General features: G+C 35.0%; 1 protein-coding gene and 1 long non-coding RNA gene across 7 annotated transcripts in view; one reads left to right on the top strand and one right to left on the bottom strand.

Annotated features, from left to right (window-relative positions):
- Positions 1-533, bottom strand: part of MAP7D2 (MAP7 domain containing 2) — a 183,105-nt gene extending 182,572 nt beyond the window's left edge. For all 5 annotated transcript variants that reach the window (XM_051985132.1, XM_051985136.1, XM_051985137.1 and 2 more), the window contains exon 1: positions 392-533. In XM_051985132.1, the coding sequence (XP_051841092.1) occupies positions 392-443 (52 nt within the window). In that variant the 5' untranslated portion in view covers positions 444-533. The remainder of the gene's footprint in view (positions 1-391) is intronic.
- A 120-nt stretch (positions 534-653) lies between these two features.
- On the top strand, positions 654-13,279 carry LOC127553981 (uncharacterized). Of its 2 annotated transcripts, XR_007951865.1 has the most exons (3): positions 784-1,370; positions 1,514-1,853; positions 13,031-13,279. It is a non-coding gene; the product is annotated as an uncharacterized LOC127553981 (long non-coding RNA). The 2 variants fall into 2 exon arrangements; XR_007951864.1 differs by lacking the exon at positions 1,514-1,853 and having other exon boundaries at positions 654-1,370.
- The last annotated feature ends 5,652 nt before the right edge of the window (positions 13,280-18,931 follow it).

Genomic DNA, 18,931 nt, shown 5'->3' with positions numbered 1-18,931 from the left:
AGATGGTCAGCCGCGGGGACCGCGGCGAGAGAGCGCGAGCGCACACGGGGCATCAACACCTTTCTCCTACCGAGCAAGGAACAAGGACGTGCCATAACCCAAGAGGGCGCGCAAAAGAAGGGAAGGGCAGCAATCCCTAGGATTCCCTTAGCCCCTGTAGACCACTTGCCCCCACCCCCACCTCCCCAGGCCGATTGGGGAGAGTGCGCGCACACGCCCATGCACACACATGCACACATTCACACACACACACACACACACACACACACAAACATACACCATCTCCTTCCTGCTGTGCCCGCTGCTGGCGGGGCAAAACGTGCGTGGCGAAGACAAGGGAAACGGCAAATCCCGGGCAGAGCCGCCGAAGTGCGGGCCGCGCGTCCTTTACCTGCTGCCCGATGGTGGGACGGAGAGGCCCGCGCCACTCCGGGCTCGGCCATCTTCCAGAAGGAATTAGCGATTCGCAATCACTCCCTTCCACTCGGAGCTGCGGAGGCGGCTTCGCCGTCGCCTCCGTCTTTGCAGCCCAAGCCGTCTCGGCTGCTCCGGCTCCGCTGGGCCCTGCGGGGCCACCGCACAGGCGCATTCACCAGCAACCTCGGCACCTGATCCACATTCATACACCACGCAAATACACAAGGCAAACACATTGTAAACACACACCACGGCGGGGGGCGGGGGTGATAGAGGGAAGGTGGCGTCCCCTGGAGAAACAATACGCAAACTGATGCCACCAGATACATCAGTGAAAACCGTGACGGGACAATCTGGGGCGGGCGTGTCTGCCGCTGTGCAAGCGGAAAGGGGGCATGAATCTGGGCAGCGGGCAGTTTAAGAGGTGGGGTGAAGCGGGCATCCTTTAGAGATCATGCTGTGTGGAGAAAAAGTGTTGCGTTCAGAGTTAAAAGACCCAGTTTTGAACCCCAGGTGTGGAGTGATACTTTCCCTTTCTGGATCCTAAACTAAAAATGAGTGCCTTAGCTTTGATCACTTTCCTTCCCTTTCCTGCTCCCCACTAAGTTTTTGTTTTTGTTTTTGTTTTTCCTCTTTACTGAGTTGTCTCCCTCTGGCCCCGTGAATCAGCCTTGTTGCAAGCCACGCGTGTAGTTAGAGGATCTGAGCCAGAAGCACCTCCTGGAAGAAAGCAAAGGGCGCTTCTGAGCGTGCCAGAGGCGGCCGCAGTCCCACATGCTTCTTACTCTCTGCAGAAAGCCGGGGGAGAGACAGCGCGCCAAAATTTCTCTCTCCTCTCGGGTCATTCCAAAGGGCAAGTATCTATCTCGTCATATCCCCCCTGTGACAAAGTAACCAGGACTATGGGAATGGGAAGCTGCGGTGAGCAGATTTACAATCAGTTATATAGCAGGGTGAGTGAAAAGATCATTGAGTTTGGAATCAGTAGAATTTGTTTTGCCATTTATTTCCTACCTGTCATTTAACCTTTCTGGACCTCAGTTTCCTCGGATGTAAAATGAGGCTCTTGAACAGTAATCTCTACGGTCTCTTTCAGCTGTAAATCCTACGATCCTATGAATTTGCTTTTCCCGCTGACATTTCGTTCAAGGCAAGCTCCTTTCCCTCTGGTGTGTTTCCAGTGAAAGCCTTGGGGCAAGTCAGTAAATGAGAGGTTCTTATCCCCACCCCCCAGATGTACAAGATTAAAAAGCCACATAGAATATCCACCCAGATGCCACCATCTAGATTCTTTTCTACAAGCTTGGAAACAACATTTTGAGTTCCAAAAATATCTGAAGAGTGAATTCCTGGCATACCTAGAAAGATATGGAGAAGGATGAACTAGGGGTGTGATGAAAAAAGCCAGAAGGTGGGATTAAGAGACACAGATCCAGGTACTTTAAAAGTGGACAAGTTAGGGCAAGAGTCATGAATTTAATCCAAAGGCACTGTACAATGTCCTGATGATGCCTGTTAAAGTTAACAAGCAGTCAGTAATATAAAAGACACAATAGCTAATTCCACCATCCAGCATATTATGAGTACCCAAAAGCTTTCCTTAAAGGTCCCCTAAAATGAATGTACATTTTGATTCAGTCCTTTCCTAAAAACAAAGACAAACTTTGAAGTGGAATCAATTACTAAAACTCAAGCCATTTAACTAATTAATGAAAAGCTATAGGTTTATAAATGTGTGTTGTTGTACTGAAATAAAATGAAGCTGATTTAACTTGCTAAATTAGTAAAAGAAGCACTGAAATCAAGAGAATTGGCTTCTGAGATGGATTTAGGCTTAACCGTTAATGATAACACCTAAGAACCTTTCTGAGTCTGAGTTTCTTTACCCCAAAAAAGGGATTTTATTGTGCTCCTGGCCACCTTCACCTTCACACTGTTTCCTTTTGCCCATTTCCTCTCAAACAATATTTTACTCCCTTCTCCAGGTATGTATGCCCTGAGCCAATTCTATCCTTGCCCCTTGGGATTCTCCATGACAAAACTATTTGAATTCAGTTCTCAGTGGTTAACATAGTCAACTCCCCTTTCTACATTCCTTGTCCTAGTGACTCTGAATCCCCACCTGTCATTGTCCACACACAGTCACCTACTGACTATTACTACCTTATTCTCAACTCTTCCCTTCTCAACTTTCCATTCTAAAGCTGCTCATTCCTTTTGCAACTGTGCTCCCTGGAATGTCTACTTCTTAGGTAACAAATTTGCCTTTCCTCTTAAACCTCTTCCTTGCTGACTCCTTCCACTTTCTTGTTCTCACTGAGATCCAGTTCCTTTCTGATGACACAACTTTCCTGGGCACTCTTTCCAGGTCTGGTTACACTTTTACTCATGCACTTTCAACTCACTGGTTATGGTTAGAAAGTTCAATTATTCCTTATTCCCCATTGCTTCGAGGTTCTCTTTCTGCCACTAACATTTAATAACCTCTCTTCCTTTGAGTTTCAATCCATATTTATCACACCTAATTAAAATCTTGGTAGCTGGATCAAAATTCTTTCCTCACTTTCAATGTATCCAGTGATTGGCTCACAATCTGTCTGTTCTCCCTAATTCTTGCTCTTTTATTAGAGAACTTCAGCATAGATGTTGATACTCTCTTGACCTTCTCTTCCAGCCTACTTCAACTATACACAGCAGAGACCTTCTCTTCAATCTTCCCATCCTCCCACAAATGTTTCACTTCCATCTTTCCAAACTTTGAAATTTTTTTATCTGATCACAATGTTCTTCAACTTCTGTTCCTCTAACCCCTAATTTTGTTTTTTTTTTTTTGTTGTTGTTGTTGTTCTCAATTCTTTCAATTACTGAAATATTCAAGTTTTTTTCTTTCTTCCCCAGGCTATAACCCTTATACTGGCTACTCTGGTCTCCCTTTCCCATCTTTACCCCCTGATAAACCAGTTGAACTCTATGTTGTCCTCTTCTCTAAATTTTTTCTCCCCTTACCCTATAGTTAGTCTTGCCATGTTAACCCTCGGTTTTGGGTTATGATACTCACCATCTTCTGCCATTGCTTCCAATTACATGATACTGAACAAAATTGGAAAACATCATGAAACCCTACTGATTACTAATTTAAGTAACATGATATTAACTAAACCCTCACTGCAGTTTTTAAACTTTTAAACTATCCTAATCCATTCCCTATCCCACATAGCACAGAAAGTTCTCTAGATCTTTTCATCTGTCTTCAAATTTCCTGTCATTCCCTCTCCTCAAACCTTTTGAGATCTTTGTCTTGCTTATACATATTTCTCTGAAAGAATTCAGGTAATTGCTCCTCTTCATCTCATATCATTCAAATGTCTTATATTATTGTCACTGCCTTCATTCCTATTGCGAATGAAGAAGTGGCCCTTATCTTTACAAGGCAAAACCTCTACAAACAAATGATTCCCATTCCCTCGTCTTGTCCAGCAAATTGCCCCCCTTTATCATTCCAACTTTCTCACTCATCTTTCATCTCTCCCATTCTACTGGATGATTCTGAGATATCTACAAACATAGCCATCTGTCCCCCATCCATCTGTGCCAGCTTGCATCCTTTATCTTTCCTACCTTTAATGGCTAAACTTGAAAAGGCTATCAGTCAGTGCTTCTACTTCATTTCTTCTCACTCTTCTTAACTCCTTACAATCTTGTTTTTAGCTTCTTTGAATAATCTCTTATGATGATCTTGAATGATCTTTTAATCGCCAAATCCCAATGGGCTTTTTCTCAGTTATCCTTCTCGATCTTTCTGTGGTCTTTGATACTTCTTTGACACTACTTCTTCTTCTTGATAGAAGTTGCTCTTGTAGATTTTCATAACACTGCCATCATATTTTACAAGTGGTCATAGATGATTTTGTCATTGCAGCAACTGAAAAATATAAGCCCTGTTAAACACATCACTGATAGTAGTTAAGCCATCATTATTTACCAAGCCCATAAAAGTCTAGAATTATAAAAGACATGATCTCCATTTATCAAAAAGAGAATGCTAAAATAAAGGATAAAGTCAAGAGGAAAAAAAACCTTAGATTTTATTTCTTAGACATAGTTCTGCAAACAGAATATTTGTAGGTGAAAAACCACAGAAAATTACAGAAAGACAGAATAAGTTGCAAAGTGATATTCTTTAAATGATGTAAACTGAGACATTCCTTGGAATTATCCAGTGATGTTTCACTGTCCCAATTTTTATCTCCCTTTTTCTAGCTCCTTTAGTGATTCTTCTCCCCCAGCCTCTCATTAAGGAGTTTTAATAACATCCTCTCCTTGGTCCCCAGTGATCTCATTTATGCACAGAACTGCAGTAGTCACATATAATGTGGATAGCTCCCACCACTAAATCTGTCCCTCTGGATTTAACCCATCTCCCAGGTTCCTTCTCTTGACTATTGGTAATTTCTATCTGGATGTCCAGAGGGCTTCACAGATTCAATTTGTCATTTTCTGCCTGAGCTTTCCAGAATAGTTCTTAGGGAGAGTGATAGTGGAGAAGACTAGCAAGCACATTATCTCTGGAGGCAGAGGTCCTTGACTTAGACTTAAATTTTGTCTCTGGTGCTACTTCTGTGATTATCTGTGGTAAGACACTGGTGCCATCTGTGGCAAGCTGTTTAAACTCCTTTGGGCCTTAATTTCCTCATCAGTAAAATGAGGGAGTTGGACTAGATGCTTTCTAAGTTTCCTTTCATCTCAGAAATTTATAATCTTCTAATGTTTTTTTCTTGTTAATGATGCCATCATCTTTCCAGGAACCAACCTCAAATTTTTGGAGACATCTTTAAAAACCACTTCTTTTTCTTCCTTACCCCTATTTTCTAGCTTATAGGGGGAGTGATAGTTATTATTAATAGTTGCATTATTTCTCTAAGATTTTTCTACAAATTCACAAATCACTTGTAATTTTCTTTGGTTAAAAGGAGTTCTTTTGTATAATAAATCACAGCTACTTGGTATAATGATGCTGTGGTAGAAGATTCAGGTATCTTAATTACTTTAAAATTTTTCAATACTATTTTATTTTTCCAATTACATGTGAAGACAGTTTTCAACATTTTTGTAAAATTTTGAATTCCAAAATTTTTTGTCTCTTTCTCCCTTCCCCTTCCCCAAGACAGCAAGCAATCTGATATAGGTATTATACATGTATGCTCCTTCTAAAGTTATTTCCATATTAGTCATGTTATAAAAGAAAAATCAGAACAAAAGGGAAAAATCTTGAGAAAAAAGCAAACAACAATAACAACAAAAAGTTGAAAATAGTATGCTCTGATCAGCATTCAGTCTCCAGTTCTTTTTCTCTCTCTGGATGTAGAAAGCATTTTCTATCCCAAGACTATTGGAATTTTCTTTACCCTACTGCTTTTACTGAGGAATAATATTAGCCAAATGATGGCTACATGAATTCTATAAGACCTGACCCCTTGTCTAAGTCATTTTTTTAAGTATCTATAATTATACAATTATCTTGCTGCATAAGAAAAATCAGATCAGAAAGGAAGAAAATGAGAAAGAAAATCTTAAGTCACTTATTAATGCCTATTTCCTTATTTGTAAAAGGAAATGAAAGACATGATCTCCACAGCCCTTTCCTATTCTAACATTCTATAACTTCACTATGATTTTCTACTATTGAACATGTAATCTTAGACAAATTAAAATGAACTTGTAACATGGAGGTAACAGCACTTATACCTCTTTATTTGGAGGAAAATATTTTGTGAAAATATTTGAGGAATAATTTGTGTTCTAATATATAATTGCTAGTATTGATATGCTGCTTTAAAATTTTCAGACCACCTTACAAATACGATCTCACTTTATCCTCCTAAGAAGCTTGGAATATAGTTGCTATTATTATTTCCATTTCACAGATGTGGAAACTGAGGCAGATGAGTGTTAAAATAATTTGTTATACTGTTTGAGGGTATATATTAAATGTTTAGTGGTGCAATGAATAGAGCACCAACTCTGAAGTCAGGAGGACTTGAGTTCAAATCTGGCCTCAGACACTGCCTAGCTATGTGATCCTGGGCAAGTCACTTAATCCCAATTGCCTCAGGAAAAAAAATAAAAAAAAAGAATACTGGAGTGGTTTCCCATTTCCTTCTCCAGTTCATTTTACAGATAAGGAAACTGAGGCAAACAGGACAAAAGGACTTGTCCAGGGTCCCACAGCTAGTAAATTTCTGAGGCTACATTTGAACTCACGAAGATGAGTCTTCCTGATTCCAAGTTCAGTGCTCTATTCCCTGTGGTACTCTCTATCATTTATATTAATATATTATTATAATTATTAATTATTAATTATAATATATATTATTATAATAAGTACTGTTTTGGACATGATGAAAAAGAAGCACCCATTTTCATGAAAAAAAAACTCTTAAAATGCAATATTAAAACAAAAACCCCATACTGAATGATGTCTAGCCATGGAAAATAGCCTAACATATGTCTAGGCTGCTGTTTCAACTGGATATGAACTGGCTTCTACAAAACACCAGAGAGTTGTATGATTGATAGTTCATTTAAAATAAACTAATGCTTTCAGACCCCACAGGAGAGCCATCATGGTGAATATAAGACAATTTGTTTGGTTTACCCGAAGCATAAAAGCCAAAGATTGCAGTTTGCTCAGTTTGGGGACTTATCCAAAAATGTTTTGCATACTTATGTGTTGGAAATAATTGTTAAAGAAATGTTTCAGAGGTTGATATAAAAATAAGCACAGATGTGTTTTAGAGGTTGATGTAAAAATGTACATTATTACTACTAGTTAAAATTGATATTTTCTAGTTCAAATTTAAATAATTCAAATTTTAAGGTTTTATTTTAAGATTTCATCTGTATTTTTCATTATTTGTTATTTATTCATTATTCTAAATTGTTACCCAATATTTTACATGATGAATAATAATAAAGAATTTTGTAAAAATGTTTCTTGAATTAATATCATTATAGCTAACAATGTGCCAGGCACTGTACTAAGCACGTTACACACATTATCTCATTTAATTCTCTCACACAACCTTATGAGATATTACTATTATTCTCATCTCAGTTGAAGAGACTGAGGCAGATAGAGATTAAGGATCACACAGCTAGTGTGAGATCTTAGATTTCCCTGGCTCTCGACCTGATACAGCAGCTACTTTGCTGCTGAATTTGTCCTTTTCAACCATAAGAAAGATAGAATGTAAGATATCAGGAAGAGATAATGATAAATGTTGGAGGGGATGTGGGAAAACTGGGACACTGATATATTGTTGTTGGAATTGGGAATGCATCCAACCATTCTGGAGAACAATTTGGAACTATGCTCAAAAAGTTATCAAACTGTGCATACCCTTTGATCCAGCAGTGTTTCTACTGGGCTTATACCCCAAAGAGATACTAAAGAAGGGAAAGGGACCTGCATGTGCCAAAATGTTTGTGGCAGCCCTGTTTGTAGTGGCTAGAAACTGGAAAATGAAAGGATGCCCATCAATTGGAGAATGGCTGAGTAAATTATGGTATATTAATGTTATAGAATATTATTGTTGTTGTATAAAAATGATGAAAAAGATTTTAGAAAGGCTTGGAAAGATTTGTATGAACTCATGCTGAGTGAAACAAGCAGAACCAGGAATACATTGTACACACAGTAACAGCAAGATTGTACTATGATCAACTATAAAAGACTTGTTTCTTCTCAGTGGGGCAGTGATCCAAGGCAATCCCAATAGACTTTGGATAGAAAATGCTATCTGCCTTTACTGGGAAGACTGAATGTAAATCAACAATGCTGTGTTCACTTTGTTTCCTACTTTTCTTCTGTTTTTTTTCCCCTCTCCTGGCTTTTCCCGTTTGTTCTGATTATTCTCTCTCATAACTCATAAAGAAATGTGTATTCAACATACCATTTTCACTGTTTGCTTGCTTGCATTTTTGTTTTCCTTCTCAAGTGTTTTCTTTCTTTCTAGATCTGTTATTTTTTGTGCTGCAAGATAACTGTATAAATACGTATACATATATTGGATTTAACATATTTAACATTTATTGGACTACCTGACATCTAGGGGAGAGGATGGGGGGCAAGAGGGAAAAATTTGGAACAGAAGATTTTGTAAGGGTCAATGTTGAAAAATTATCCATGCATACATCTTGTAAATAAAAAGCTATAATAATAATTTTAAAAAGAGCAAAAAAAAGTGTATTTTAAAAAATGAATGTACATGTATAACTAGAAAAAGACAATGTTTTAAAAAAGAAAAAAGAAAGGTAGTATGGTAGAAGAGTAGATTTGGGTCAGAAAACTTGAATTTTTATCCTAGCTGTTGTACTTGCTGGCTGTGAGATCTTGGGCCAATTATCTAACTCCTTTCTTTCTTTCCCCTCACCCCCCAGTTAGCTAATTATTAAACAGCTCACCACTAGGTGGACATAATGATTTGCAATGAAAACCCACCAAAGGACAAAAAGTTGCTAGATGTTAGCTCCCAACTTTACTCCTTAATAAAATATTTAATAGCATTATAATCATCTACTAATGTATAAACATCTACTTTGTATTCAAGACATTACTGCTGGGTAGCACTGTAGTGCATAGACTCAGACCTGGAATCCTCTTCCTAAATTCAAATCTGGTCTCAAACCCTCACTAGCTGTGTGACTCTGCAAATCCCTTAACTCTGCCTCAGTTTCCTCAACTGTAAAATGAGAAAGAAATGGTAAACACACTTCAGTATCTCTACCAATAAAATCCCAAATGGGGTCATGGTGTTTGATAACAGAACAATCAAAAAAACTTCTATCTCAATTTTCTCATAAGTTCAACGAGAATAATTTTAACCTAACTTCCAGAGTAGTTGTGAGGATGAAATGAAAATAATACTTGTAAAGTGCTTTGTAAAAATTTAAGTGACATAGAAATACTAGTTCTTCTTCTTCTTCCTTCTTCTCTTTCACAAGCAATTAGCATATAAGTAGATACAAATATTTCAAAAGGGTTATTGCACTTTTTTAGCAGTAAGATTTTTCTCTCATATTTTTTTTTAACTTTTAAGAACATTTTTTTTTAAAGTTTGTCCCCTGGATTGTGATTTAGTTTTTTTTTTTTCATATGACTATTGATAGCTTTAATTTTTTTTTCTGAAAATGACCTGTTTATATATTTTGATCATTTATCAATTGGGGAACGACTGTCATTTTTATAATTTTGGCTCAGTTCCTTATATACATTTGAGAAACAAAGTTTGATTTCTTGTAATCAGAATTATCCATTCTGCCTTCTGTGATCCTCTCCATCTCTTGTTTGATCACAACAGTTTCCCTTATCCACACATCTAACAATAAATTTATTCCCTGTTTCCTTGCTTATACTATCACATTATATATCTAAATCATATAACTATTTTGACTTTATCTTAGTCAAGTGGTTTATCAACCACTATATTATTGTGGTCCATTTACTTCTGTATATTAAATACCTAATCTATTCCACTAATCAACGATTCTATTTTTAAGCCAGATTGTTTTAATTACTGCTTTGTAATATAGTTTGAAATCTGATGCTACTAGATTGCTTTCCTTCACATCTTTTCATTAATTCTTTTCATATTCTTGACTTTTTGTACTTCTGGATGAATTATCATTTTTTTTCTAATTCCAGGAAATAATTCTTTGGTAATTTGATAGGTGTATAACATTGTATTAGTAAATTGGTTTATGTAGTATTGTCATTAGTATTACATTGGCTTGGGCAGTTAATATTATCTCCAACTGTTTAAAATCTGTTTTTATTTATGTAACAAGTATTTTGTAATTTTGTTCATATAATTCCTGGGTGTATCTTTGCCAATTGATTTTCAGTATTTTATAATGTCTACTATTAATTAAAAGGAATTTCTTTTTCTATATTTTTCTGCTCAGTTGTGTTGGTAATATAGAGAAATGCTGATAATATGTGGATCTATTTTATATCCTTCAACTATGCTAAAATTATTAGTTGTTTCAACTAGCTTTCTAGTTGATTCTTTAGGGTTCTCCAATTATTATATCATCTGCAAAGAGTAATAGTTTTGTTTCCTGCTTGTCTATTCTTATTCATTTAATTATTTTTTTCTCATATTATTATTATAGCTAGAATTTTCTTTAATAATGGTGATGATAGATATGTTTGCCTTCCCCTCTGAGAGAAAGATGATGGATTCAAGGTATAGAAAGAGACATACTTTTTTTCATTCAGGGCCAATGTAAAAATTTGTTTTGTTTGACTTTGTATTTATTAGAAGGGAAAGAGAGGGAGGCTGGAAGGGGATTCCTTCAGATAATAAGAGAACAGAAGGAATCCCTGTATGAATTACAGATGAGCAGAAAAGCTTGGAAAGTTACATGGCTAATTTATTATTTATTTTAAAAGAAAAGCAACATCTATATATAAGCAAGATTTGCAGTTTCATGTGCAATCTTCTTTTGTTCTACAATTTGTTATGTTATGTTAATTATACTCATTTTATTTGTGTTTTTAAATTTGGAATTAAAAACATAAAAAATACCATAAAGGAGGAGAAAAAATCAAAGGCAGAAATATATCCAGCCATTTTACCCCTTTATGATGTATGAAGATATTTCCCTGATGAAATTGTAAGGACAGTATGTAGTTGGCTGTCTGAAAGATTAATCATGTCATTGGTAGCCTTTGAAAATTCTGGCCAGAAAGAACTAGAGAACATTGTGAAATGCAAAAGGAATAATTTTATTAATATTAAATTAAAAGGGTTTTGCACAGACAAAACAAATACAGCCAAGATTAGAAGGGAAGCAGAAAGCTTGAGGAAAATGTTTACTGTCAGTGTTTCTGATAAAGGACCCATTTCCAAAATATATAGAGAATTGACTCAAATTTATAAAACTACAAGGCATTCCACAATTGATAAGTAGTCAAAGGATATGATGAGAAAATTAAAGCCATTTCTAGTCATATGAAAAAATGCTCTGAATTACTATTGATTAGAGAAATGCAAATTAACACAACTTTGAGGTACTACTTCACACCTCTCAGATTGATTAAGCTGACAGGAAAAGATGATAAATGTTGGAGGAGATGTGTAAGCACTGGGACACATTGTTGGTGGAGTTGTGAAATGATCTAACCATTGGAGAGCAATTTGGAACTATGCCCAGGGGGCTATAATACTGTGCATACTCTTTGATCCAGCAGTGTCTGAACTGGGGAGCAATCATATAAGAGGGGAAAGGACCCACATGTGCCAAAATGTTTGTGGAAGCCCTTTTTGTAGTGGCAAGAAATTGGAAACTGAATGGATGTCCATCAATTGGAGAATGGCTGAATAAACTGTGGTATATGAATGCTATAGTTTACATATGCTTTACATATTATTCTTCTGTAAGAAATGATCAGCAGGCTGATTTCAGAAAAGCCTGGAAAGATTTACATGAACTCATGCTGAGAGAAGTGAAGTGAGCAGAACTAAGAGAACATTGTACACAGTAACAAGATTATGTGATAGACTTGGTTCTTTTCAGCAATGCTGTGATATGAGGCAATTCCAATAGACTTGTATTGGAGTCATCTGCATCTAGAGAGAGAACTATGGAAACTGAATATGGATCAAAGCATAATAATTTCACCTTTTTGTTGTTGTTTATTTGCTTGGGTTTTTTGTTTCTCATGATTTTTTTCCCTTTTGATCTGATTTTTTGCACAGCATGATGATTATGGAGATATGTTTTGAAGAACTGCACATGTTTAGCTTATATTGCATTGCTTGCTTTCTTGGGGAAGGGATAAGGAGGAAGTGGAGGAGGCAGGGAAGGAAACAAATTTAGAACACAAGGTTTTGCAAAGATGAATGTTGAAAACTATTTGCATGTATTTGGAAAAATAAAATACTGTAGAAAGCTCTGGCCAACCCTGAAAAGGTCAAGCACATTTGAGGCAGGAAACAATTAATGGAATACTTCTACACTTCTACCAGAGGGCAGCAGAAAAGAAGGGATTTCTCCCTTTCACTATTTACCTTCATAGACCATGCAATCTTGGGATGGAGAAGGAGCAAACACACACACACATGGTATGTGCATATATATGTTTGTAGATATACACATATATGTGTATATACATATATATTTTACATCATATAATTTATTAAATTATAATAATGGTATATAATACATAAACCACATATATGATTACATAATAATATATGCAAATTATATAAATAATAATAATATTAACATGTACTAATAATAAAATAAATAATAGCAATTATAAAGAAAAAACCTTTGAAAGGCTTAAGATTTTTAATCAGTAATGTAATGACCAGAATATGTATACGTATGAACATATACTATCTACATATACTATCTACAACCTAACAGAGAGAGATGATGGAGATGTGTGTGTATGTGTATATCCATCTCTCAATGATCTATCTATCTACACATATTATACACACATGCACACATATATACACACAGAGTTCCTTTGTAAATCTTAAATGGCTATACAAATGTTAAATTTTATTATATTTCTAATAGAGGATATTCTTTCTAGCAGAAAGCAGCTTCAAGGAGTATGAGCCATGACAGCAAAGAAGATGGGTTCAAGGAACAAATGACTTTATCACTGGGAGTTAACTTGAAGAGAGGAGTACTCCAAAAGTCCTTTCAGAGATGCTGTTCTCGGTTGAGGGAACACAAGGACACTACAAAAAAGAGAAAGGACACTGGACCCCTGAATGAGCTGTCTCACTCTCTTTCCCCTACATGATTGTCTCCAGGTGTATTTAAAGATTTTTGCCTACCATTCTCACTGGTGGTATATTTGTGGATGCCTCAGGTTTATGAGAGGAACATATCTTGTACTTACTATTCTTACTATGCTAGCTTTTTAAAGCTTTTGCTTTGAGCTAAATAAGATTACTGGCTGATCATAAAAAGTAAGTTCACTAGGATAGGGATTATTTTGGGAGTGTGGACCCACAAGAAAACTTTTGGATCTTCTCCTCCTCTTCCTCCTCTTCCATCCTCTTTAATGGTCACTATCTAAGGGATCCATTCTACAACCTTCAAATGCTAAAGGAGGCGATAAAGGGGTGTTGAATACTACTAGCTAATCAATAATTCCCTCCAAAACCTAAGTATTTTGGCTAGTTGACTTATTTTTAAGTATAGTAATGAGATTGTGTTCATCATAATCTGAAAAAAAATACAAGATGAGAATACCAATACATTTAATGAAAGATAAATTTGATGTGCCACCTTACAGATTTTAGAATAGCAAAAATAATAAATAAAGGCTAATATATTCAGTGTTGGCATTGGGGAAGCAGGCTATTGTAATCATATCACTGAAACAAAGTGAAGTATGAAGAAACAAAATATTGTACTCAGTAACATATTATACACATATTATAAGTCAGTAACAGTAATATTATAACAATGTTCAACTATGATGATCAAGAAAATGACTCAAGACAATTCCAAAGGATTTGCGATGAAAAATGTTATCTACGTCCAGAGAAAAACTTAGTGCAAATTGAAGCATTCTTTTTTTCACTTTATTTTTCTTGCCTTTTTTTTCGTTTGCAACATAGCAAATATGGAAATGTTTTGCATTATTTCACATATATAATTGACATCTTCCTCCCCTTTCCAATGGATGGGAGGGAGGAAAAGAATTTGAAACTAAAACATTTTAAAAAATTATTACAATCAATAATTTCATCCAAGAGAATGACAATAATGAAACAACATACCAAAACTTATGGGAAATTTTATATCTCTAGATGCTTACATGAATAATAAAGAGAAAGAGAAGATCAATGAATTGGGCTGCTAGAAAAAGAACACATTACCCCCCCCCCCATAACAAATTAAAAATTCTGAAAATCAAAGGCAAGATTAATAAAATTTAAAATAAAAAAGTTATTGAACTAATAAAACTGAGTTGGTTTTATGAAAAAAAAAACCAAAATAGACAATCCTTTGATTAGTTTGATTAGAAAAAAGAAATTAGTATCAGAAATGAAAAGGTTAAATATCACCAATGAAGAGGAAATTAAAGCAATAATTAGGAGCTATTTTGTCCAACTGTATGCCAATAAATGTGATAATTTAAGTGAAAGGGATGAATACAAAAATATATATTGCCCAGATTAACAGATGAGGAAAAAATTAATTAGTGCCATTTTAGAAAAAGAAAATGAACAAGCTATTTATGAACTGCTTTAGAAAAAATCTCCAGGGCCAGATGGATTTGCAAATGAATTCTACCATTTAAAGAACAATTCAATACTATATAAACTATTTGGAAAAATAGGGAAAGGAGACCTATCAAATTCCTTTTATAACATAGATATGGTGCTGATACCTAAACCACGAAGGGTCAAAACAGAGGGGAAAAAATTATAGACCAATTTTTCTAATGAGTATTGGTGCAAAAATCTTAAGTGAAATATTAGCAAAGAGATTACAGCAATTTATCACTTGGATAATACACTATGATCAAGTAGAATTTATACCAGGAATCCAGGGCTGGTTCAATATCAGGAAAACTATCACCAAAATTGACCATATTAATAAGCAAACTTAACAGAAATCATATGATTATATAAATAGATGAAGAAAAAAGTATATGACAAAATATAACTCCCATATCAAGTTTAAAAAATAGAAAGCATAGGAATAAATGGAATTTCCTAAAATCTAATCCTAAAATATCTAAAACCATCAGCAAGCATTATATGTAATAGCAATAAAGTACAAGCATTCCCAATAAGACCAGGGCTGAAACAAGGTTGCCTGTTATCACTGCTACTATACAATATTGTACTATATATGTAAGATAAGAAAAAGAAATTAAAGGAATTAGAGTGGGTAATGAGGAAACAAATTGCCTTTTTTTTTTGCAGATTATATGATGGTATACTTAGAAAATCCTAGTGAATCAATCAAACTACTAGAAACAACTTGAGCTAAGTTGCAAGATATAAAATAAACCCATAGAAATCATTTGCATTTCTATAAGTTATCAACATAGTTTAGCAACAAGAGATAGAGAAATCCCATTTAAAATCACTCTAGGTAATATAAAATATTTGGAAGTTTTAACTGTCAAGACAAAGCCAAGAACTATATGAACACTTATGGATAGACTGAGCTAATATAATAAAATGACAATTTAACCTAAATTAATCATTGTACTTATTCAGTTCCATACTAATCAAACTGCCAAGTACAGCTAAAAAAAATCCAACAAAATTCATTAGAAGAAAAAAAAAAGTCAAGAATTTCAAGAGAATTAATGAAAAAAATTGCAAATGAAGGTGGCCTAGTTGTACTAGGCCTAAAACTATATTATAAAGCAGTGGTCATCAAGACTGTTTGGTATTGGCTAAGAAATAATGTAGCAGATCAGTGTAATAGGTTGGGTTCACAAGACACAATAGTCAGTGACTATGTTAATCTAGTATTTGATAAACCCAAAGACTTCTCCTTCTAGCATGAGAATTCACTACTTGACAAGAATTGCTGGGAAAACTGGAAAATAGTATGCCAGAAACTAGGCATTAACCAACACTTAGCAACTACACTAAAATAAGGTGGAAATGGATTCATGATTTAGACATAGAGTGATATTATAAGCAAATTAGGAAAACAAGAGATAATCTCTCTGTCAGATCTGTGGACAAGGGAGGGATTTGTGGCCAAAGAAGAATTAGAGAAAATTATGAAATGCAAAATAGGTAATTTTGATAATAGAAAGGTTTTATACAAACAAAACCAATATAGTTAAGATTAGAAGGGAAGCAGAAAGTTGGGGGGAAATTTTACAGCCAATGTTTCTGATAAAGGCCTCATTTCTAAAACATATTGAGAATTTACTCAAATTTATAAGAATGCAAGCCATTCCCCAATTGATAGATCAAAGGATATGAACAATTTTCAGATGAAATTAAAACCATTTCTAGTCATATGAAAAAATGCTCTAAATCAACACTGATTAGAGAAATACAAACTAAAACAACTCTGAGGTTACTTTACATCTCTCAGATTGGCTAAGATGACAAGAAAAGATGATAAAAGTTCAAGGGGATATAGAAAAACTGGGACATTAATACATTGTTGGTGGAGTTGTGAAGTGATTCAACCATTCTGGAGAGCAATATAGAACTATGTCCAATATAAAACTCTGCATACACCATTGATCCAGCAGTGTCTCTACTGGACCTGTGTCTGGAAGAGAATATAAAAAAAGGAAAAGGACCCCATGTGCAAAAATATTTGTGTCAGCCCTTTTTGTAGTGTCTAGAAACTGGAAACTGAATGGATGCCCATTATTGAGGAATGGCTGAAAAAATTATGGTATATGAATGTTATGAAGTATTAACATTTTATCAGAAATGATGAGCAGGCTGATTTCAGAAAATCCTGGAAAGATTTACATGAACTGATAATAAATGAAGTGAGCAGAACCAAAAGAACACTGTACAAAACAACAAGATCATGTGATAATTAACTGTGATAGAAGTGGCTCTTTTCAACAATGCTGTAACTGAAGGCAATTCCAATAGACTTGTGATGGAAAGAGCCATCTGCATCCAGAGAGAGAACTATGAAGACTGAATGTGGATCAAAGCATAGTATTTCCACCTTTGTTTTGTTTCTTAACCTTATGATCTGATTTTTCTTGCATAGCATGATGAATATGGAAATATATTTAAAAGAATTGCACACGTTTAAGTTTTATTGGATTGCTTGCTGCCTGAGGGAGGAGGGAAAGAGGGAGAAAAATTTGGAACACAACGTTTTGCAAAGGAATGTTGGAAACTATTTTTGCATGTATTTAGAAAATTAAAAAGCTATTATAAAAATGAATGTTAAAGAGAAAAAAGAATAAAATTAAACATATTGTTTGGCCAAAAAGGAGTCCTGGCAAGTTCTCCAGTAGCGTCTATGTGGCTAGCATGAAATAGCCTTGAAGGGATAGTTGCACAAGAACTTCACCTATATTGAATCCTTGGTGGTGGCCATTGGTCTGAATAAATGGTCTAGGACCTGGAGATACAAGGGTTGGACCCTAATAAGTTCTTCCCTTCAGGGTCAGGATCATGGTAGAATTTTGATAATGCTTGCACTGCAATCACTGTCTGCAAGGCACATCAGCAATCATGAGATACCATATGTTCTCTGCTCTCTACTAAACAATCGGGTTGAAACTACACTAAAGATGGGAAATGTTGGATACTGGGGACATCAGTAATAGGGATCTCTTCTTTAAGAATGTCTCTACCATTCGAATTCAGTTACATGATTTTTTCCTGCAGAAATTGTTATATTTTCCGTTTTTCACAAAAAATCTGTGAAGCAGTTGCTTGCAGCTACACCTATCATACACATAGTGTGTATGATACCAGTCTCTTATCACCTAGTAACTGCAATATGGGTGCAGTATATTGTTTTAATTGTATTAGCTCAGTAATGGCATATCAGAGTCAAAGAGCATGGACATTTTAGTCACTTTATTTGCATAATTCCAAATTTTCTTCCAAAATGGTTGGATCATTTCACAACTTCAAAAAAGCATCAAAGTGCCTCTGTTCCCACATCCCTCCCAACATTGACTTTAGCCAGTTTTTGTGGTCTTTGCAGGGGTGGGGAGGACAAGACCTCAGAGTTGTTTTGATATGCACTTCTCTTGTTAGTGATGGGGAGCATTCTTTATATGTTATGAATAATTGGTAATTCTTTTGAGAAATGTTTGATTATATGCTTTGATCACTTACCTATTAAGAAATATCTATTGATTTTGTATCTCTTATTTTTTCAATTAATTTTTAATTATTTAAATGACTCTTTACTGAATATAATTTTCACATTTTATTCAGGAAAGGATGTTTAATATTTCTGCTTTCCTGCATTTTTTGGTAAGGTTTACATGCCCAGTATGCAGTCAATGTTTGTATAGACGTTTTGCTCAGGGACAAGTATGTAAAATCATTTTGGATTCCATTCAATCAATGCCATCTCTTTAAAAAAAATTCTATTAGTCTTTAACTTTTTTTAATTTTTTCTGATGAAAGGGATACATTGGGGCCTCCTATTATACATTTATTCTATTGCTTTTTGAAGTTCAAGTAATTTTTAAGTATGAAGATCCTGTGTTTGATTCATATGTATTTGATATTGATTTATTATATATAGTGTTTGCATAATGCATACTGTAAGTTTCTGCTCATCTTATATATCTAATTACATAGGTTTGTCTGGAACCAATTCTTTATCAGCCTTTTTGAACTTTCACAGTAATCTTTTGCTCCATCTCTTCTACTTATATCTATATGCATATTTCAAGTATATTTCTTGTAAATAAAATTTGTGCTTTTTTTTGTTTGTGCTAATCCATTTTGCTATCTTCTGTTTTATCTCATTCATCATTTCTGTATTTCTTCCCTTT

Source organism: Antechinus flavipes, chromosome 3 (assembly GCF_016432865.1).
Source record: "Antechinus flavipes isolate AdamAnt ecotype Samford, QLD, Australia chromosome 3, AdamAnt_v2, whole genome shotgun sequence".
NCBI classification, from domain to species: Eukaryota; Metazoa; Chordata; class Mammalia; order Dasyuromorphia; family Dasyuridae; genus Antechinus; species Antechinus flavipes.
Note: the sequence above shows the minus strand (reverse complement) of the source record. Positions and strands in the feature narration are given on the sequence as shown.